At 55.6% G+C, this 22,914-nt stretch overlaps 1 protein-coding gene across 1 annotated transcript in view; it reads left to right on the top strand.

Annotated features, from left to right (window-relative positions):
* The window catches only part of ITPK1 (inositol-tetrakisphosphate 1-kinase), a 162,882-nt gene that overhangs the window by 93,962 nt on the left and 46,006 nt on the right, over nt 1-22,914 (top strand). The window contains exon 4 of the mRNA XM_070357875.1: nt 4,016-4,141. Coding sequence (XP_070213976.1) covers nt 4,016-4,141 — 126 coding nt within the window. The remainder of the gene's footprint in view (nt 1-4,015; nt 4,142-22,914) is intronic.

The following is a 22,914-nucleotide window of genomic DNA, read 5'->3' as shown; positions in this document are numbered from 1 at the left end:
GCTACAGGTTGTGGGTGGGCACTCCAGGCAGAGGACTCACTGTGGCAGGGGAGCACCGCCCCGTGCAGGTCTGGGGCAGCTGGGGCTGTGTCCAGGGTGAACAGTCCCCCTGAGGCCCTGCGATGAGAGGGCAGGGGACATCTGTGCCTAGTGCACAGGAGGGGCCCAGAAAATACTTGTCAAGTTAACGAGTGATCGAGCTGAAGCAGAAGTTTTCTAGAGGGCTTAGGTGCCACATCTGTAAATGGAATGTTCTAACTCACAGACCAGTCCTGGAAGTCACAGTTATGACATTCTCATTTTATGAAAGGGGAAACCGAGGCACAGAGGCAGCTGAGCCAGGAGGGGTGTCCAGGTGCCCACCGTTGCATCCTGTCCTCCTCAGCCAGCTGGTGGGCGGGAGGCAAGCGCCCAGCTCCCCTTGGATCACGACGGGGTTGCTTGTTCCCAAGGTCAGAGGTGGCTGTTGGGCCTCTGGGGTCTGCGGGCCTCTGTCCCATCTCCTCCTGGGCCTCCCTCCACCCTCGCCTGCCTCAGCGCCTTCGTCACTGAGGAAACAGTGGGCCCTTGTTTTCTCCGAATCCCGAGCGCTCGCAGAGCACCATCCAGCGCCGGCCTCTCAGGGTGGCGTGACTTGGAAACGTGGCGCCTGCAGCCACTACAGGGGGGCCCTTCTGTCCGGACACCCCGTGACTGGCTGAGGGGGCCCAGTCGGACCCTCTCTGAGGAGGAGGACAGGTCCCCTGGGAGAGTTTCCTTTTCTGTGAGCAGAGTGTGGTCAGAAAAAGCGAATGACACACTTGAAGTGAGTTTACTTCCGCCCTGGCTCCCAGTCCCGCCCCATCTGGGAAAGGAAGCTTCTGAGGTGCCTCCCCCCACCCCCCGACCCCGCTGGTCCCAGGATTCCATTCTCTGCAGCACCCCCCACCCAAGGGCCCCTCTTCTGGGACACCCTCCCTCTGTGAGGGGTCCCCTCTTTTGTGGCACCCCCAGTCCCCTCTGAGGGTCCCCTCCTCTGCAGGGTCCTAGGTTCTCTCCCACGGGTGCCCGGGGCCTGCTGACCAACAGCAGTTTTGGCTCCCCTAGGATCTGAGGGTGCAGCCCTGGAAGACCTTCTCCCCCTTCCCAGCCAGTGGGGAGGGACTGCTGGCTCCTTGGGGTAGACCCCCTCAGGACTGCCAAGGCTCCAGCTCCTTGGGGTAGACCCCCTCAGGGCTGCCAAGGCTCCGGCTCCTTAGGGTAGACCCCCTCAAGGCTGCCAAGGCTCCGGCTCCTTGGGGTAGACCCCCTCAGGGCTTCCGCGGCTCCTCCGGTCCTCTGAGGAAGGCTGGTACAGGAGGGCCTTTTGGAGCCACGGACAGCTCTGCTCGGGCCCCAGCGAGGATGCGGAGCGGGGACTAGCCAGGCCTGACGTGTGTCCAGAGCCGCAGCTCTCGTGAAAGGGTTTCACTGGCACAAAAACTCTTGGAAAATACACAAAGGACAGTGGCCAGCTTCCAAAACTCAGCTGTTTACCTTCAGCAGAGTGGCCGGGAACGCAGGGAGCTTATTTTGCAAACAGCCCACAGTTGTCAGGTCTACAGACCTTGGGTGATGCCGGGCGAGCATGAGCCCGGGGCCTCTCCTGCCCACCTCCTTCCCCAGAGGTGTGGGGACCTTAGAGTCCTCTCAGGGGCTGGCTTCTGTCCCTTCTTGCTGCACAGGAAACATTCTCTCTGGGATGGGGTTTCTGAGGCCTGGGGCGCCCTGCCCAGCCTCCCACGTGACCCAGGCTCTTCCGCCCGTAGCCGTCTCGGTCTGAAAATGTTGGCCTCTTGCTTCGGTGCCTGTCACAGTGGAGCCGCTGGTTACAGGGCAGATGGGCAGCTCTGAGAATGAGCTGTTCCTTGCCCATGTTCCCACTTGCCACTGGCTGCTCTGCCTTCCTTCCAATCCTGTTTTTGTTTTTTTTTTCTTCTTGGGAAGTAGCATTGGATGGAAATTAATAATGAATGTATGGACAGAACTGGAAAGATCCTTGGCATTTCCTGTTTTTATCGAAGGAGAAACTGAGGCCCTGGGACTCTGCTAGGCTTTGGCACAGGCCCCAGGACATGGGCAGCTTGGCTGCAGGCTAAGCCCATCTGTGTTGCTGTTTGTCCAGGTCCCACTGGGTCATTTCCCAACCATGAGGCTTTACCCAGTCATTTTTTCTCCTCGGCTCTTGGGGTCCTGGTCTGTGAAGGTATAGTTGTCACCTCTAGCTCCTGGCCCTCCTGTGAGGACAAGTACCACATCCCTTCCCCATCTAGGAGTCTTGGAAGACGGGCAGCTGCTCAGCTGGTCTGATTTTTGCTGTTTTGTTTTGTACACAGGCTAGAACATCGAGGGATCAGTGTTCTTCAGTATTTTCCTTTTGTGAAGTCCATGAAATTTTTTTTTTTTAATAGGGAAAATCCCTTAACATCTTTCCTGGAAGACAATAAAAAAGAGGAGTTAAGGCTATCAACAGGAAAGACCTGGTGCATTCTGAAGCTTTAATGGAAAAAGAGTTTAAATCAGGAAGATGACATAGCATGGGCGGGGTCAAAGGAGCCAGCAGGAGGTGGTGAGGCGCCCCAAAGTGGTGGGGTGTCACCACCCCAGGCCCAAGGGAACGAGGGGAGGGAAGAGCCTAGAGACAGTGGTGGTCTTGGGAGAGGGGCCGCCCTGCTCAAGGGAGATGTTGGGGCCGTGAGGATGGTGGGGACAAGCACCCGGACTCCTGTCCCATCCTCTCTCCCATCTTCTGCTGGTGCCTCCAAAGGGCCAGACGTGGCCAGCAGCCAGAGGGCAAGGCACCCAGGCGGTCGTGGCTCTGGGGCACAGCGGGCACGGGACTCGGGCTGGGGGCTGGGTGGCTGGCGCAGCTTCAGTTCTGGCCCTGCTTTCTCCCTGCGAAGTCCTTGGCAGGTTTCAGAAGTCTGTGTTTTCCTCTGTCATGTGTGGGATTGCCTCTCACTGTGTGGCTGGAAAATAAAAAGTAACAAATGGACATAGGTTTTTAGCACCCAGCCTCCCTGGAGCTGTCATCATGATCTCCTCCCTAATGACTTTGAAACAAACAGCCTGGAATCCTGGAGGGAGCCCCACTGGGGGAGTGGGACGGAGGGCAGGGGTGGGGCTGGTGGCCTTCTCTGGCTTCCACTGAGGCCACTTGAGGGGTCAGCCAGGTGATCAGCTGGCGCCGCCGCCTCCAAGAGCACAGCCCTGCAGGTGGTGGCGGCCGCGTGCCAGGCGGTAGACATCTGGCGGCCAGGAAGCGCATTGTCAGGCGGCCCCGGCTGTTGGTAGGTGCTCCCGTCTTGGGGGTCTGGGATGCCGGCTGTCAGCCAGCAGCTCTGGCTCCCCCAGGACCCGATCTTCCAAACCCCATGCTCTTGAAAAAATAAACACGTTCCCCAGTGGAGCAGGGTGAGCCGGGGACTCAGGGACTCCAGGTGGCCCTGCATCCCTCTCTTTGTCATCAAAGGCCAGCCCTGATCCCAGTGTGAAGTGCCAGCGGCCAGCCTCACAGAGCGGTGGCTCTTAGATTCACACAGATCACAGCTTTGCCGAGACCGTGGGTAGTTTCGTGGGGAGAATGTCTGCTTGGATCTCAGTTCAGGTCTGGCCTTGTGACTTCAGTCATTGGACTTGACCTTACCGAAACCTGGTGTCCCCACCCGAGAGGCCCCAGGTGGTGGGGGCAGCTGCAGTATGGCCAGTAAATGCTCTCACAGTGACTCTCGCTTAACCCGTAGCTCCTTGGTCACCCCGACTCCACCTGTGTATCTTTTATGTCCCAGGCAGCCTGGCACTCGGGGACAGAAGCACAAACACGGGGCCTGCCCTGGAGGAGTTCCAGGGCCTCAGCGAGTCCTGTCCAGTCCTGTCCTGCGAGTGCCGGCCCTCCTCGCGCTCCATGCCCTGGGGACGTGCAGAGAGGATGGGATAGACGAGGCCACGGGCTCCGAGCTCAAGTTGTTCTTTCTCTGTCTGTGTCTCCCTCTCGCAGCTGAACCTGAGCCGGCCGATCGAGGAGCAGGGCCCCCTGGACGTCATCATCCACAAGCTGACCGATGTCATCCTCGAAGCTGATCAGAATGACAGCCAGGCCCTGGAGCTGGTGCACAGGTTCCAGGTGCGTGGGGGAGGGGGTCAGGGTGGTGGGGAGTGGTGGCTGGGAACGGCTCTGTGCCTCTCTGAAGCTGTGGAGCTGTCCTGCTGGGTTACCGTAGATACGGCTCTGCCTCTGCCAAGACATGGGCATGTGGTCGGGCCCTTCCCTGCCAGGGTCTCTGTCTTTGGAGGTAAGACGGGCCTGCTTGTCGCCACCCCCGTCTGCCGTCTACCTTTAGAGATATGATTTACTGATCAGGGCGCTGCCCAGTCCAATCATGCCCTTGCCTCCTCCGTGCACACATAGCCACAGCTGCAGGTGCTCTGTTGGCATAGAGGTGGGAACCCTCTTGCCACCCTTGAAGAAAAGGACTCCCCGAGGGTGTTTGAGCTGCAACGGCCGCCCTTGGGCCCCTGAATCCTGCCCCAGTGGAGAAGACCCTCTGTGTGCTTAGGGCTTTGAACCCGCAGGCGCATCTCTGAGCTCCGATCAAGTCTCCCTGGCTCTTCCCTCCTCCCTTCCCCCTGTTCCCCAGTGTCCTGGGCCCTGACCCCACAGTGACCTGCTCGCCGCCTTGAGCGCTGCTGCCGTCGCCCCCACCGACTTGCCCTGTGTTTTCTCTGTTGTGGACAAGAGCGTGATTCATTCCTCAGGAAAGCAGCTTGGGGTCATGAAAAACAAGGTCATGTTATCAGTGAAAAATGCACTTGAGATCCAGGGCCTTCCCAGTGGGAGGGATGCTCGAACCAGCACTTTTCAGAGCGTGATGACTGGAGGGGTGACATTCTGTCCTTCCTTATCAGGACAAAGGGGAATCTCATCGCCACACAGCAGCCCTCCTGCTGACAGCAGTTTCTTTTGCCCTTGTGTCCCGGGTTGGTGACCTCAGCCAGCCTCGCTCCCTCCTTGACTGACCATGTCAGACTCCCATGAGCCCCAGGGGCCTGTGTGTGGCCCCGCTGGTGTCCCCTCCCCTCCCGCATGCACCTGCAGAGGCGTGCTGTTCGTAGGTGGTGCCCTGCAGTGACTTTGGCCAGCAGCCTGACATGATCCACTCCCCTACCCTTCTCCCAAAGGGCTGGGGGCCATGGAGAAAGGTATTTGGGCTCCTCCGAAGCCTCAGTTTTCGTATTTGTACAGTGGTGTTCTGAGCAGTGAACAACACGATGCGTGTGAGAGTGCTTCACACAGTGCTTGGGTCCCAGTGAGTGCTTGATTGGAAGGTCAAGGCCAGGGTGAGCATGTGACCTTGAGCCTTCGTCTCCTCTTCTGTGAAATGGGGTTGCTGCTTCTTAGGATGCTATGAGAAGGTTGCTGTGAGCAGTAAGCGCCTGAGTACATAGACGGGTCTGATGTTTGCTGAGTTCTTCCAGCAGCTCCACCACCATCATTACTTTCTTAGATGAAGGACCGCAGCCCCCAGCCCAGCCCATTGCCCTGGGGGGTTACAGAACGACCAGCCCTGGGGGACCTCCCATCCCCTGCTCCCCACAAGCAGACACACAGCCCACAGCCCAGGGCAGGTGGTGCTGAACAGTAAAGGGGAACTGGGTGCCCCGAGTTCCTGTTCTGGAGCGATCACATCGTGGGGGATGTGGGGACTTGCAGCTTCAAGGGTTTCAGCCACCAGCTGTGTGTCCCGGGGGGTCTCAGCTGGTCTCGGGAGTCTGTCTCACCCAGGGCACACAGAACAGCTGCCCTCAGGTGGCTGGGGTGACCTCAGGATAACCTTCCAGCCTGGGTATCTCTGGGATAAGTTTTCACTGCCATCTGTGCTTGAGCATGAAGCGGATATCTGATAAGGCTGGGACGTTTCCTCTTTTGTGAAGAGAACAGTCCTTTGGGGAGAAGGGTGACAGGCCGCGCATCATGCAGGCCCCGAGAGGAGAGGAGACGGGCAGGGGCTGGTGGAGAGGAGGGCTGAGAGGTGCCAGGTGAGGCCGCTCAGCGCCACGGGGCCCGGTGCTATTGGCGCTGCCCTGGGCATCCCACCCTGCACGAGATACGAGGCTGGTCATCCCACCCTGCACGAGATACGAGGTTCAAGTTCAGAGCCGAGCCGTAGGCTGACAGACTTAACCTTGACTACGCCGTTGTTTTCAGACGCCTGTTTTAATGTTTATTCTCGGGACCTGAATGAGGAGGCATGGGGGGAGGGGCCCAGGGCCAGTAGAGGCAGAGGAATGTTCAGACTTCAGAGGCCGGGAAGCAGGGCCCTGGGGCTGGGGTTTGCAACACTGGCCTTTCTGCATTTTGTCGTAAGAAAACAGAGAAAGGTGATGTGGCTCAGAAGGGGCGCAGCTCAAAGGGCCTCCTCCAAAGGCACAGCTCAGGTCCCTGGGGAAGTGGCCTGGGGCTGCATGGGTCAAGATAGATATGTTTCTGAGATGTTTCTGGACAACTCTAGAGCATTCTGCTCATGGGATGCTCCTACTAAGCCTCCAGGGCCCAGGGATTGAAAGGAATTCTCAGAGCTGAGAGGTTATGCTTTTTTTTTCTGACTGTTCTTGAGGACAGGTTGGGGACTGGGGGTCTGGGGTTTATACAGATCACTGAAGCTGGTTGCCATAGAAACCAGCTCCCAAGCTGCTGCCTGCCATCCCCCTCCTTTAAAAAAAAAATAGTGGCCTCAAGAGGGCTTGGCTTGGAGAATCATGGGGATGATTCAGTTGTTTTCCTGTGCCAAGGTTCTTGTGGAGCCGGCAGCCTGGTGCCACCGAGGCCCTGCCCCGAGATTCAGGTATCAGTGAACCGACCTGGGCAGAGGTCCCTTGGGGGCCGCATCCACATGGACGAGTGGGGTTAGGGTGGTATGAAGGTCCTGGTCCCAGTGCTCAGGGGTCTCCTGGCATCCAGAGCGGCTGCCTCAGGGGAGCAGCGAGAACCGACTCACTGCAGCATCCAGGGCTGGCTGTCAGGTGTCGCGTGGGGCATGGTTCTGCTGCTGCCGTCCCAGAATGGATAGAAGCATTATGGCGAGCGATCATCTTCCTCGGGGCAGGCGACTCGGCCAGGTAGAGCTTCCTGGGGTTTTCCCTGAATGAGCTTGCGGGAAAGAGGTTTGGGTTTGGACTGTCACCTTTTCTACTCATCTCCATTAGCTGGGAGGGCGTTAAGTCCTTAATGGCCCCCAGACCCCCAGTGTGGACTCAAGGACCGCTGTCTCTGCAGCGGCACACTACTACTTGCTGAGCCCATCCACACTCCCACCCTGCCCTCCCAGCCTGGAGGAGAGGTCTGGGCAAGCCAGGAACTGCCTTTGTGGCCCCCTGAGTGATGAGCTAGGAGACACCCCGAGCTGGTCCCCGAGGGCCCTGGCTAGAAACTGTCTCACTGCAGTGATGATAATAAAGACTGCAGGCTCTGTCGTGGCCCATGGGGCCTGCAGTCTGGCCACAGCCTCCTTCCTTCCCTCCCCAGCCTCATCTTGTCCCGCCCGTCCCTTCCTTGCTCAAGTTCTGAGCTCTTTTCCGCCTCAGTGCCTCTGCACAGGCTGTTCCCTGGAGTGGGAATGGAGTGGATGGAATTCGTCCCCACCCCCAGGATCAGGTGCCCCTTCCTGGGGTAAGTCTCTCCAATTAGCCGACTGCAGGGACATTCCCTGTCTGAGGCCCTCAAAACTTTGCACTTTTCCTTCCGACTGTTTGGAGGTTTGTAATTCTTGGTGGGTTATTCTGGCCAGTCTCTCCATTTGGGGATCTGCTTCAAGCTCCCCTGGTCTCCCCTTTGCTGCCCTTGGTGCCCGTGTGTCTGTGAAGTTGAAGAGCATCTTGGGTGTGGGGCGTGCAGGACACCCTGGCGGGTCCCTGGCGGCTCCAGGGCGCAGCTGGGAGCAGACCCAAGGAGGGAGTGGGCTTGGGCCGGCTCGCCGGGCTCTGATGGCTGCATGTGGGCGTGCCCTCGGACCTGGGGACCTGCACGGTGGCAGAGAAGAGTGGAGAGAGTGCATTTCACACCAGGCTGCAGGGCTTAGACTTTGTCCTGCAGGCTGGGGGTGGGAGTGATAAGATCAGATTTAAGTGGAAAGAGAGGCCCTGCTTGGGAGGGGAAATTGCCAGCTCAGGATGAGCTCGGGGTAGTAGGGACCCTGCAGTCATTGGAACCTGGCGGTTTTCTGAGACTGAGAGGGACTCATGCCATCTGAGGCTTAGCAGTGCCCCCTCCTCACCCTGGGGGCCCCTCCGTCCTTGGCATGCCTTGCTCAGCCACGACTGGCCAGCCTCTGAGCAGCCTGGGCCAGCACAGCCCACATGCTCCCAGCCATAGACAGCCACCAGTTCCTGCCTCTGTCTCAGTTTTTGCCCGTCCAGCCCCCTTTCTCCTCATGCCTGCTCCCAGCTGACCCCCAGAGCCCCTTTCTCCCTCCAGGGGTCCCTGCACCCACCCACACCTGTGACGCTCTCTTTCCCTGTTCTGGACTTTGCTGTTCATGGAATCATATAAGACACCTTCTTTGGGAGCTTCCTGGTGGCCCAGTGGTTAGGACTACTCATTGTTCACAGCCTAGAACACCTCAGAGAGGCTCGTCATGGCTCTTAGTCTCTGCCCCAAAGTGACAGGTGCCCGGGGACTCTTGACAGTTTGGTGGCCACTCGGATCCTCTAGGCCCGTGAGTGCCTGCTGGGATCAGAGGAGTAAGAGCCGCCTATAGGCCCGGGAGCCGAACACGGTGAACAACAATACCCGGGGCCCTTTTCTTTGAAAACATAAAAAAGGTGCTGAAACACATTCACAGGCATGATGCCCTCAAGACGGGTGCCAGTGCTGAGCGTGTGGAAGCGTTCACCACCCTTACTGTTAGCACCTGGTGTGTGAGAGCAGGCGTAAGGCCATCTGCCCAGGCGGAGCCTTTAGTGACCCCTGAGTCACATAGGCTTATTATTATTGCTATTAATATTCCTTTTAAATATTTATATAATTTATTTCTTTTAAAGGTATTTTAAAAATAAATCTTTTAAGTTTTTTTTTTTTTTTTAATGTGGCCCGTTCTTGTCTTAACCACTGGACTTCCAGGGACGTCCCTGTTATTATTATTATTATTATTATTCCATGGCAGTAGTACTGCTCTAGCAACCTTATCTGTGACTTTCGGTCCCAGCCAACTTGAGAGCTCTTAACTGTAATTGGAGTCAATTAGACCGTGATTACGAAAGTGTCCCCAAATGGAAGCTGAGCTCTGTGACAGCAGAGCGGAAGAGTGGACTGATTGTAGCCTTAGAGGCAGGGCCGGGTGGTCTTCAGGGGGACTCTGGGTACTGTGCTAGGCTCCACTCTTCACCAGCTGACCCACTGGGGCCTCAGTTGCACCCTGGCCGTACCGGGAAGATGCCAGCACGGCAACAGAAGACGTGACCTGAGAACAGTGGTGCCCAAGCAGAAAGGCTGTTGCTATGAACAGCGGCAATCACCTCTAAGACCCCAGCTCCGCTCTCCTCCGGCCCCTGCGGCTCTGAAATGATTCATAGCTGTGTTGACTCAAAGCCTGTCACCCTCAGACAAGCACCGAGCCACTGCCAGCACGGGACTGTGTACTGTGGGCACCCACTAGAAGTAGCAGAAGCAATAGATTTTACTGTTGGCAGCCTTCTAGTCTGATGAAGAAGATAACATCTGAACCGATCAAAAGTTAAGTGAGTTTCTGTCCATTTTGGGGGCAGCACCTGGTAACCTGTGGACCTTCAGGAGAGGGCTCAGAATAGTAACCCTGAGCACCAGTGAAGGGTTTAGGTGGTCACCATGGAGCCATGGAAGAGGCCACATTTTCTTGAGCACATCCCAAGGGGCCCTCTCGGCCATGGGCATTGCACATCTCATATCTTATTTGGTACTTATATCAATCCATGGAAAAATGGAATTACTTCCCCATTTTTCATGTGACAAAGCTGAGGCCCAAGGGAGTTATTAAATCACTTGCTTATAGTCACTGAGGAAGAAGGTAGCTTGTGTTCTTTTCAGAGATGCCTCAGAGGGGCCAAGGCCTGCCCACTGACAGACCCCTGGGCGGCGAGGGCCAGTGATGCCGGGTCACTGTCTGGCCGTGCCAGACTCTGACCCTGCTGGTGCCACCCGATGATGAAATAAATGTTGGCTGGATGGAGGCCAGGGAGGCAGAGCTGGGTGGATCTGGTGGCCCTGGCCCCAGGACAGGATTCCTGGGGTGGCTGTGAGGTCAGCCTCCCCGTGACAGCTGCCCCAGGTCAGGAGGCCCCTCTTCCCGCGGCGGAGGTAGCCACACAATCTGGCCATTGTGCGCCCAGGCCAGGCCACCAGGCGGTGGCTGTGAATCGCTCTTTCTGCCCTAGGGAGCGTGGTGCCCTTTGGGGCCGTTAACTGTCTGCAGGGCCTTTCTCTGTGGAGAGGGAGGCCGGCCCTCTAGGGAGACGCTCAACTTTATGACCCTGTTACCTGCCCAGAGCAGAGCTGGACTTTGTACGGCAGGGGAAGGGACACCGCCCCAGGGCCTGAGCTCACTCTGGGAGCTGGCCGCCTTCCCTCTGTGTGTGTAGACAGTTTTTCACGGCACAGCGTTGGTGGTTTGCTGGCTTTTAGAACGTTTGCTAATAGTACATTTTCCCCAAATGGTAGGGAAAACTTGTGTACAAGTTTTGTGATGTGTACAAGTGTGTACACGTTTTGTGTTTGTGTACACGTGATGTGATGTACACATCATCTCAGGGTTCCTTAGCTTGGTCCTGTGGGTGTGTTGGGCTCCTGGGTTTTGGGTTTTGGAAATCGAGAACTCCAGCCAAGAGGTTTGTAGTCGGTGGGTTCGTCATTTCAGGAACGTCTATGGTAGGAAGGTCTCTTCCATGCTCCTCCTGGCCTGTGTGGGGCCATGACCTACTGACTTGCTTCTGTGCAACCCGTGTGGTCTGTGTGCCCACGATTAAAGCCTGTGTGGTTTCTTTCAGCTTCGTGTAATAAATCACAAAGCCTCTCACCAGCCAAGAGTGAAGCTGCTCTGGTGGCCACGTGCTGGGGCTGCCGACCTCTGTCCTCTGGGGACGGACAGAGTGGGGCAGGAGGACCTTCCCATGCTGGCTCGGGTCCAGGCCCCTGCCTCAGGCCTCCCACACCCTCTGGCTCCCAGTCCCTGTCCTGGCCTGTATCTCTGTCTCTCCATTGATCCGTGAGATCATTTGTCAAATAACCATTATGTCATTTATTCCACAAGCCTCAATTAAGCACTTATTGTGTGCCAGGAATCTTAAAAGACATCACAGATACAAAAAATAAGACAGTTCAGGTGGACACAACCCCTGTCCGCACAGATCTGTATTTGGTGTGTGTGGCGGGGAGCTTCCCAGGTGCCATTAGTGGTAAAGAACCACCCTGCCAATGCCGGAGACATACGAGACATGGGTTTGATCCCTGGATTGGAAGATTCCCTGAAGAAGGGCACGACCTTCCAATATTCTTGCCTGGAGAATCCCATGGACAGAGGAGCTTAGTGGGCTATAATCCATGACTGAAGCGACTTAGCTTGCACACGCGCACGCGCACGCGCGTGTGTGTGTGTTGCTATAGGTGAGGCAAGGGTTCATACTAACAAAACATAAGTAAATGGAGGAAAAGTAATATAGTCTCCAATCATGATTAAGTTCTGTGCTGTGTGTGTGCTGAGTTGCTCAGTTGTGTCTGACTCTTTGTGACCCTGTGGACCGTAGACCGCCATGCTCCTCTGTCCATGGGATTCTCCAGGCAAGAATACTGGAGTGGATTGCCATGCCCTCCTCCAGCAAATCTTCCTGACCCAGGGATCGAACCTGTGTCTCTTGCATCTCCTGCATTGGCAGGTGGATTCTTTACCACTGTGCCACCTGGGGAAGCCTGTGGCAAGTTCTCAGAAGAAGAAAAATCAAGGCCTGTCATAACCTGGAGATTCTTATCACCTCTCTGAGGAGGTGACACTTGAGCTGGGGCCTAAAAGCCTGGTAAGCAGGGAGAGGTTGTGGAGCAGGCCGAGGGGGTGTGTCAGGATGGTACGGGGGCCTGTGGGCCTGGAATAGGCTGGTGCAGCCCAGCACAGTGGCGAGTGAGAGTGTCCAGCCCGGGCCTGCGACTGCCACTGCTCAGGAGAGGGCAGAGATGTGCAGCTGGAAGTGAGACAGTGGTCTGCAGCACCCGGGGTCACTGCCAGGGTCACGGTTGGCAGCCACAGCCGTCTCTGTTCTCCTGCATCCAGAGGCTGGGAAGGCAGCTGAGTGCAGGGGTGAGGGGCCTCCCTGGCCTGAGTGGCCCTGGGTCCCAGAGTTCAGCGGCACCCTGCAAACTCTGCTGTGATTCCAGGCAACTCCTCTGTCTCCCCACTGACAGTGGCATGGGCATCCTAAGTCCTGGTGGTAACCTGGCACACCCAACGGAGCAGGCCAAGGACCCTGCAGGCCTCGGGGAGCCGAGAGTCCGAATCTGGCTGGAGGCTGCAGCCTTGGGTGGGGCGGGCAGAGCCGGCTTTTGGCCTGGTTCCGGGGATGCGGCCCGAGGGCAGGGGCTGCTCCACCGGCTCACCTGAACAGGTGGGTGGAGAAGGCGCACGGGGTTAGGACAGGTGCTTCGGGAGTGAGGGGGCCGCTGCTGAGCTGGGCTGACACCGAGCTCCTGGGGCCAGGCAGCCCCTCTCTGGTGTTCACTGTGCTCAGCTGTGATGCCGCTGGGACCCCCTCCAGTCCCACCAGTGGCCGCTGAGTGGAAATGCCAGCCTGTCCTGGTTGAGAGTCAGCCCCTGGAGAGGTGCCTTCTCCCGGAGGCACCCAGCCATGCACATCCCCCACCGGTCCCAAAGCTGGTGTGTGGCCGCAGTCTCTGCCTGCTCGAGGGCCTGAGCAGTGCCCTGGCACTGTGACAGGGCATGTGGCTTTGTTCAGGTGCACAGCCTGGCCCGGGCACCTTGCCAGCCTCCCGCAGACGGGAGGTAGAGGACGCCTACAGATTTGATGCTGAGGTCCAGGGGCAGAAAGAGGGGTATTGTTCTAGTCCGGGGCCTGGGAAGGAGGGGAGAGGGTGTTTGTTGTCTCAGATGGTAAAGTGTTCCGTTTCCTCCCCGCCCTCTCTTCCTCAACATTCAGGGGTTATCCGTTGGTGGGATCGCTTTTCTTCATGGAGTTTCCATCAGTTCTGTGAACAGCAATGTCTCTACCATGGGGACCGTGGTTTTCTCTCTGATGGCTGAGCGAGGCGCGTGATGCTGCAGACCGTCTGGGAAGATGACCCAGGGGTGGATGGTTGTGGGTGGCATCTGGCTTTGGGATGGGATGAGGGCCTGTGACCTGGAGGCCACTGGTGGGCACTTGGCACACCCAAGATGTTCAGGCCCATCTCACCCCGTCAGGCAGTCTTCCCCTAGTCCCCCAGCCCCCTCCCCTCTTCCTGTCTAGAAGGGGTTTCCCTCAGCTCTGTCCGTGGCACGGGTCCCGTATAGTTCATCTCTGGATTCTTTCAGTGTCCTGCCCTTTCTGAAACCCTTGTTCTGGGGCTTGTTTCCCAGCAGGGACAGGTGGGGGTTATGGCTGGTGCTCTGTTGCAGGAAGCCTCGTGAACACTCCAGTGTTTCTCCCGCCTTCTCCCCTGGGACCGTGAGTGCTACCAGCCTGTTCATGCTCTGTGGCTCTGGTGGGTTCCTCAGGTGTGGCTTTCCCTGCGTCCTCTCTGTCTGGCTCTCCACCATCTGGCGTAGCTAGCACGTGTGGCAAATTTAAGGAGTTTTTTCCTCACCCTGCTACCCAGGCATCCAGTCCCCGTCTGGGGGGTAGGGGGCAGCAACCCAGAGCCTTTTCAGGGAGTTCTGTGTTCGGGAGCAAAGGCGGTCATCCCATCCCCTCACAAAGCCATTGTTTTGTGTGGTCTGTTTTGGAAATGATTCTATAGCAGTCCTTCCTTCAGGCTGCCTTATTCTTTTTAATGGCTGCATAGTATTCCATCAAATGGCCTTAAATCCTTTTCTTAACCCATCCTCTACTGCTGGACACTTAGAACGGTTCCCGTCATGTTTTGAAAATGCTGTAGGGAGTAAATATCCTTGACCATATACATCTTTGCGTGCCCATGTGGGGAATTATGTGGGAAAAATACCTAGAAATAGAAATGCTGAGTTTATGTCTTAATTTTGGCCGTTTCCCAATGTCTCTCCATAGAAGTTGCGCCAGCAGCACTCCCACCAAGCAAGTCCTGCCCCTGTTCCACCCCTCTGGGAGGTGTTTCTAATCAGTTTCATTTGGCACCAAGTCACAGAGAATCCAAGCGTGCCGGGACCTAGTACTCACCTCCTCATCCTGTTGTTTTTTTCCTGCTGGGCACTCAGGGTCCTGGGAAGGGCAGTGTGTGAGCCAGGCTCACTCAGCCTGCCTGGGCCTTGAACCTGCTCACCTTGCTCCTGTCTAGTACTCGTGTGCACCCAGTCTTTCTCCTCCGTACTCCCTGTGCGAGAAGGGCCTGGCCTCTTGGCCTGAGCTCCTGGGTTTAAATAACGGGTCTGAAGAGCAAAATAGGCTGAGGGGTAAATTGCACCATCGTTTTCCTTTCAGAACCTCTGCCAGGTCACACACAATATTGTGCCAAAGGTCAGGCAGCATCTCGGTTCTTCCTGTCCGGTGAAATCTGGCACACGTGCCCCCAAGGCCAGCGCTTTGCCTGACACGCTGCCCAGGACACGTCCCTTCCAAGCTCAGCCACTTAGCCTTGCACACCGCTGGACGAGTCACCGCCAAGCTCAGGGCTGGCTCGTCACTCCCCAGCCCAGAACCTGTTGCTTTAGGATCAAGTCCAAACCCCGTGGCTGGTCCGTCTCCAGCTGTCTCTCCCTGCTGTCTTCACGTAGCCTCCCCTTTGAGAGCTCTGTCCACCCAACCACGTGGGCGGCCTCACCCCATGCCTCTGTTTTTGCTGTCTCCTCTGCTTGGAATGTCTTTTCGTGTGTCCCATGCCTGTGACCCTTTGTGGCTCGGCGTCACTGACTTCCAGAAACCCTCTCTCCTCCCCTCTTCCCCTCTCCCCCGTAGCTGGATTACTCCCTCTACCCACACCCCAACATGGCAACACTGCCCTACTCGATTATTATCAGTCACCCCACATCTCTGTCCACTTATGAGCCCCCAGTGAGAGGGGGTGGGATGTGGCTGCTCTGTGGCTGAAGACACCACACACACACACACACACACACACACACACACACACACACACACACGCGCTGTCACCCTCCCTGGTCTTGTGCTGTCTCACACACACACACACACACACACACACACACCCTCCCCCTCCCTGGTCTCGTGCTGTCACACACACACACGCACACACACACACACACACACACACACTGTCACCCTCCCTGGTCTCGTGCTGTCTGGGAGGCCTCAGGCTGGGCGCTCAGACACTTGAGAGCTCTCTGGAATACAAACGAGGTTTCATTAAAACCGAGGCGCCTGCTGATGGGAAGCCCTGCTCTCCCCGGGAGCCATTTGGGAAGAGTTAGAGAAGCAGCAGTGGGTGCAGGGTGTCGTCTAGATGCCTGGCTAGTTTGAGGGGGAATGGAGAGGCAACTGGTGATGGCAGAGAAAAGTCTCGCGGTGTGCGTGGGCTTAGCTGAGCTAGCGGGTGGGCATCTGTCCCCGACCTGGAGCTGTCATCTGTCTGTTGCTCGTGTGCCGTCCCTCTGGCTTTCTGCCCTCTGCTCTGTCCCACCACCCCAGCGAGCTTGTCCTGTGCAGTCACCATGCTGTGCACAGCTCGAGGGCAGCAGGCCTGGGGCCCCTGTGTACCAGTCTGGCTCCATTCAGTACCTGAAGAGCTGTCTTCTTTGTTTATCACATTGTGGAACCAACGAATCCTAGAACTTAAGAGTCAGAACGGATGTTTTAAATGTTATCCTGACTCTTTGGTTTATAGATGAGAAAACTGAGGTCCAAATAGCTTATGACCTTCAGAAGCATACGTAAAATTAATAGCGATTCTAGGACCTGAACCCAAATTTCTAGACTCTGCCTGTACCTTAACTTTCACAGTGTCTCAGAGTCCTGGTGCTGAGATCAGGACTGTCCCAGTGCTGTGGCTGGCCTGATGGAAGTGGTCTGCCAGTGATTGGAAGGTACAAACCTTGGCTGACTCAGGGACAGTCGCATAGGTTGTATACTGCATGCGCAGGTCAGTAGACTGCAAATGACACTGCGTGACTGGACTTGGCAGTCCATTGTATATTCTGGTATACATGAATATATATATTCTGGTATATTCTGGATGCTGCCACAACCTTCTCTTGGCTCCTGGGAGCCCACTCTCGAGGCTTAGCTGCAGGAGTCAGACCCAGCCTTGTTCCAGATCCCACTGCCTCTTTAGACCCTCAGCATATGATTGTTGAGCAGCTTCGCATGCTAGGGTTTGGCTAGGGCCATGGCTGCCTGGCACGTTGTGTGACATCACAGCACCACTGGGGCCTAGTGTGGATTCTTCAGGAGTATGTTTGATAGTGGTTTTCTGTAAGCCCTAATGAATAGGCGGGTATTCGGAGTGGTGTCAGAAGGCTTTGCCTGGGGGGACCTTGGGTCCTGGCCTTGGTTGATGACAGGTGTCAGTGGTTTGCCCAGAGGGTTGGTTGGTGGTTCTCCCAGAAAGCTCTGCTCGGCCCGGCTCATGATCTCATAGTCACCTGGAGCTGCCCTCCAGTGACAGGTCTCACTCTCTGCAGAAGTGCGCGTGTGCCTCTGAAGGGGGCATTGCTGCTGACGCCGCTGCAGTCTTAGACCTCCCTCCGGGGGCCCGTTTCCTCAACCCTGCAGCGCCCACGGCCACCCGCCTGTGCACCCAGCACGAGTCCTTCCCTCGGTGCCACGCAGCTCCCCTCACAGAGGCTGCTGTGGACTCCGGCGTCTGGCCGTGTCGTTTGCCTGCTCTCCCAGGAAGGGTCTGTCTTCAGTTTGTCTGGACCCAGGGTTGGGGACAGATGCAGACTGCCCCAGGTCCCTGGGGGCCTTTGGAAGCAGGGCGAACCAGGGTGCAGGCCCTGGGGTGGTCGGAGGAGCAGGTGGGCCCACAGCCTTTCCTCTTTTTTTTAGCCTTTCCCTGAGCTGGACCCCATGTGCAGGTGCCCGGCCTCACGGCGGAACCAGCAGACTAAAGGCCTCAGCTTGGCTTGGCAGAACATGAGAAAGGCTTATTGCTTTTTTCCTTTTAACATAAATTTTAAAAGAAAGTAAGAAAGTTTTCAGATATGAGAAAATGTAATTTTTTTTTTGCAAGTCACAGAATTAGTTCATGACACCAAGAGTCGAAGACCCTGGGGCCCTCAATTCCCAGTATAGTTTTCTTTCCACTAAACCATCATGACTTGATGCTTAAAGGAAAGGTTCCGCCTCGCCTCCTGGTTATCTGTGGGCCCATGTTAAGAGTGCCCCATCTTTTCTAAATAATTCTTTTCTAAATAATAATTTTCCATTTCTAAATAATGGAAAATTCTAAAACAGTTCTAAAAAAATGAATGAACCTGAGTGACCCAGGCTTGCAGCTGGAACTGAGATGCTTCTTTTTGTTTACCCAGTTTTGCCACGCCTTACTTCACTGACTGGAGGGCTCTAGAGCCAAAGGGCATGGGTTCAGATCCTGGCTTGGCTACTTCCTAGCTGGGAGAGCCTGGTCAAAGTACTGAGGGTCTCTGAGCCTCAGTTTCTCCATCTGTCCAATGGGGCTGTTCATAGGACCTACTGCATAGGGTTGTTGTGACGAATAAAAGGCCAGTTCCTGCAAGGTATAGGACATTGTCCTGCACTTGCTGAGTGTTTAGGAAAAGCTAGCTGCTGTCATGATTACTGTTGTAGCTGTCAATAATAGTAACACATCCTAGCATCCTGCCAGGACTCCCATCGTGATATCAAGACCAGAGGAACCAGAAGCTTCCTGGCTTTCACCCACCACTTGGTGTGGAAGGAGCCCGCTAAACGGCCAGGCTTTGTGGCATCAGCTCAACCATCCGGGCTCAGGTCATGCTCTCAGGAAGAACCAGAAGGAGTGAGATTATGCTGAGTAAGCCCAAGGTCACCTCCGTTCCCGTAAAAACCCCCACAAGTAATTTTTAACAGCCACAAGGAAGTAATTTCAGTTCTTCCTCAGTGTTCGTTCGGTGGCTGTTAACTGAAACGCAGACCTTGACTCCTGGGATCCTGGGAGTCTGCCTGGAGCGTGTCTTCTGTGCGTGGCATGTTGAGTCTATCTGATGCTGATGCTTACCTGCTTCTGGAACCACGTGATGACCCAGATTCCGAAATCCCCCTGGGGTCAGCACAGAAGGTTGTTGTCACTCCCAAGGGGTCACCGCCACTTTCGGTTGATGGCTGCCAGGGCCATGGGGGGCGATGCATGGTGGAATTGGGTCCCATTTTCCCTTTTTGATACTTCACATGGGAAGTGGAGTCCTAGACAGGGTGAGCACCAGGCAGGCCACAGTGCATAGCAGGAACTATAACCAGAGCCTTGCTGTTTAGTCCAGTGCTTGCTTCCCAGCTCACCCACGCCCCCTTAGGAACTGAAGTATAACAACATAAAGTGTACGTGTTGTGAGCAGCTTGAGGACTTTTTGCCACAGATAGGCCGTGTACCTAGCACCCCATCAAGCAGAAGAGCAGTGCCACTCCCCTGAGCCTGGTCCGGCCCTGCCCTGCCCGGCCCTGCCCTGCCCTCTCTGTCCTCAGCCGTGGGCAGTGAGCTCCCTTCCTACTCACAGTGCAGAGCTCCTGTCCTCCCCCATGACATCCTCTTCCCGGGGTGGGGGACAGGCCGCTGGAGGGAAGGAGGCCGATTACTAAACCAAGAGATGGACTTTATCCAGCCAACTGGGTGCTGTCAAATCCCTTGTTTCAGGAATGGCTTCCAACCTGGTTCCCCTGCCCCCCCACCCCCGAGCCGACCACTTTTCCTGGCCAGCAGGAATTTTTCTGAAATTCTTCTGAAAAGCTCCTCTGCCTCTCCCTCCAGGCTGCAGGTTAACATGCAGAGTGCTTGGTGGGGGAGCGGGCACTTAGCTCACCTAGCCCTGCACGTGCTCCGCTGCTAGCATCCACGTGCTGTCTTCTGTCCAGCCTCCATGGAGGTTGAGAGCACCCCAAGGACAGGGCCTCCGGCTCCTCCCACTGTGGGGCTTGCCTCAGTGTCTGCTGGATGTGACTGCCCAGGAAACCATCTTTCAAACAGCCGGCCACCTGGAGACCCAGCAAGGAGACCGCTTGTTCGTGGGAGGTCAGGGCAACTCCCAGCCTCTCCATGCTCCTCCCCCTCGCCGGCCCCAGGCTTCGGTGTGTTTGCTGTTCTAGACCTGCCCAACTCAGCTGTGCACAGGTGAGGACCGAGGCTTATGGAAGCCCAGCCTCGCAAGTGGGGAAGGCAGGACTGTGCCAAGTCTGGCAGCTTCAGCTCTTAACATGTGTAACCTCTTCCCAGCAGTGACCTTTGCTTGACAGAGAAGGAAGCTGAGGCCTAGGGAAGAGCCGAGATGCCCAGCTTGCTGTGCGGTGGTGCTTCCTCCATCCCAGCTCCCCTAGCCCTCAGAGGCATAGATTTCCACCTGTCCATCACGTCTGAATCCCCAGTCCTCCTGTCGGGGTTGGAGGACACAGCCCAGTGGACAGGCTTCCCCTTCCTGGGTCCTGAACGTGATGAGGTGAGGCCATGCCCGGGCCCTCCCTCGCTGCAGAGCACCAGGTCCGAGGCAGGTCGCATCCTGGACACAAGCTCCTGATGTGGATGATGTCCAGTTTAGTTTTTGTGGGGTTTTTTTTGCCTGTACTTTTCGTATCATATCTCAGAAACCATTGTCTGATCCAAGGTCTCGAAGATTTACAGAGATGTGTTCTTCAAAGAGATTTATAGTTTTAGCTCTTACCTGATAGGATTTTTATGTAAAGAAATGATACTTGTGAACCCCTGTATCCAGTGGCCTGCATGTAGCCAGTCCTGGGCAAATAGGAGCTGCTAGTATTTCGAATTATGATCAATTATTTTATTGATTATCATCTTTACCCTGTCGTCTCTCATTGTGTTTCCCATCTGGGTGCCTGCCTCCTGCTCTTTCCTGAAAGTTTGTATTGCTGTTTGAACTCATTTCTGGCACAGTTGGGGGGGATGGGGAGTTGAAGATGGAGGATTTCATTACTTCCCCCACTCCTCCCCATTTCCCCCCAAACTTTTTTTTTTCCTTTTTTTCAAGTTGATTTATTTTTAATTGGAGGATAATTGCTTTACAGTATTGTGCTGGTTTCTGCCATACCTCAATATGAATCAGCCACGTGTACACACGTCCCCTCCCCCTTGAGCCTCCCTCCCGTCTCCCTCCCCACCCCTAAACATTTTGTTTTGGAAAATTTAAGAATGCTTGAGAGGCTGTGGCAGTGTCTTCCCCCGTCCATCACTGGCTTCAGCGGCCAGCAGCTTGTGGGCGCTCCGCTCTAACCTGTGTCTCACCTCCTTCCCTCCCCCACCCCCCGCACCTGGTCATCGTGAAGCAAATCCCAGACATTGTGTTTAATCTGTAAATTGTTTTAGTACGCATCTCTGAAATATGAGTCACCACTTTCTCTTTTTTTCACTGAACTGAAGTTGATTTATAATGTGTTGATTTCTGCTCTACAGCACAATGTAGAGCATATGTGTATGATGTTATACATATATATATATATTCTTTTAAAATATTTTTTTTCATTATGGCTTATCACAGGATATTGAATATAGTTCCCTGTGACCCTGCTGCTAAGTCTCTTCAGTTGTGTCTGATTCTTTGCATCCCCATGGACTCTAGCCTGCCAGGCTCCTCTAGCCTGCCAGGCTCCTCTGTCCATGGGATCCTCCAGGCAGGAATACTGGTGTGAGTTGCCATTCCCTTCTTCAGGGGATCTCCTGATCCAGGGATCGAACCTGGGTCTCCTGCATTGCAGGCAGATTCTTTACCATCCGAGGCTCCAGGGAAGCCCCAGTTCCCTGTGCTGCCACTCTCTAAAGAGACCTGTGGCGTTTGGGAGAAGTGGGCCAGAGCCCTGTTACCTCCTGAGGATCCAGGGGGCGGGTCCTGGGCTCCTCGCATGCTGCCCTGTGAGGAGCAGGCAGCTGGGTTCCGTCAGGACCCGAGCTGCCCTGGAGGGTGGCTGCCGTGGGCGGGGGATTGTGTCGTGCCCCGAGGGTCCATGGGCCAGCCTGGGGCAGCCCAGGTGCTCACCCCCAAGTGCAGCTCTGGCCTGGGCCGTCAGTCTGCTGGACGGGGCAGGGCACAGCAGTCTCAGAGGCCTCCAGTCAGGTTGGGCCCTAAGAGTCTCTATGCCTCAGAGTCATGGGCCTCCTTTTCGTTTTCTATCTACCAACTCTTTCTTTTTTTTTTTTTGAATTTTTATTTATTTTGGTTGCACCGTGTAGCTTGCAGGATCGCAGTTCCCCCACCAGGGACCGAACCTGGCCACGGCAGTGAACGATTAGACCCCAGGGAACTCCCCATACCCTTTTCATATCTGTCATCTCGCTGTCCACGCAGTTTCCTGAGACAGGTTTTATTCAGAATGTACATTTACCCACAGGAAAGGGAACATCAGAGATTTAATTCCAGGTTCTTCTTCACGGACATAGAGTGACAGAGGCGGGATTTGAACTCAGGACTCCCACCTGCATTTTGTCTTCAGAGGAGAGCAAATCCTCGTGTTGCAGTCCTGCTCCTTTCCGGGCTGTAAATGCGGAGGAAACAGGATCTCCTGTGCTCATCTCAGTCCTCTCATTCGGCTCAGATTCCCTGCAGGGAAAGCTCGACCCCAGCCTGCCTCCACCCCGGCCCAGCAGAGGGCCAGGTGCCCCTCTCAGCTTCACAACCCCTTGGGCCTTGGGGGCATCTGGCTGGTCTGTGCCCCTTTGTCAGTATTATCCAAACCTCCCCTGGCCCTGCTGACCCCAGGCTGTGTATTTCTGCATTTCTTTTGCCTTGGCTTCTCAAAGCCAGGCTCCCCCTAGTTAACTTCCAGAATGCCTTTCTAGGTGTTCGAGACAGGCCTTCTAACAGAAATGTGTTTACCATTTGCCATGGAGATGGTTTGGGCCTTTATTCCTCCAAGTGCTGATAAAATGATACGGACCACTCACCCTTCCAGCAGTGTGTTTGGTAATTCTAAGAGACTTGTGAAAAATGCATGAGGCCCGCGATACAATAGATAAGCTGAAAGGCTTGGAAGAAAATCCGCTTGTGGATAGTGGGGTGATTGGAAAAAACTCCTTCTTTGTCCTGAAAGAGGTTGTGTTCAGGAATAATGCTTCTCTTAATCCTGATGCTGTCCTCCCGGGTCCAAAGCTTGTTGGCGCCTGCTTGTCAGATCTTTCCCACTTTGGTTTCTTCTAGCATCTTTGGCTTCAGTTCACATCTTAATGAGCCCGAGTTCTCTCTATAGAGGCCACTGCCCTAAATGAACAAAAGTGGGACCAGAACAAGCTTTGTGTTATCTGGCAACTGTGTGGACAAGTCTTCTCGGTAGTGCAGTGGGGATATTTGAGGGGAGAGGGGTCATGGTTTACTGGCCCTTGGTGGCTGGGGGAGAAGCGGAAGCGACGTCTCCGATGCTGCCTCCCCTTTGGAGGAAGGCAGGGAGCGTGCGTGTCCCTGTCGTTACCTGTTGTGTCTCTACCACGTGGCTGCCCGGCTTGTTGCAGAGCAGCCTCATGTGTGGCCTTGAAGCATGACGCATAAACACCGCTCCTAGGCTTCTCCAGCTTAGACTCACAAGTCACAGATAAGGAAACCGAGACGAGAGATGCCAAGTGGCTCGTCCAGGGTGACAGTGGGAGATGACGGCAAC

The sequence above is a fragment of the Bos mutus genome, chromosome 21 (assembly GCF_027580195.1).
Source record: "Bos mutus isolate GX-2022 chromosome 21, NWIPB_WYAK_1.1, whole genome shotgun sequence".
Lineage (NCBI taxonomy): Eukaryota > Metazoa > Chordata > Mammalia > Artiodactyla > Bovidae > Bos > Bos mutus.
Note: the sequence above shows the minus strand (reverse complement) of the source record. Positions and strands in the feature narration are given on the sequence as shown.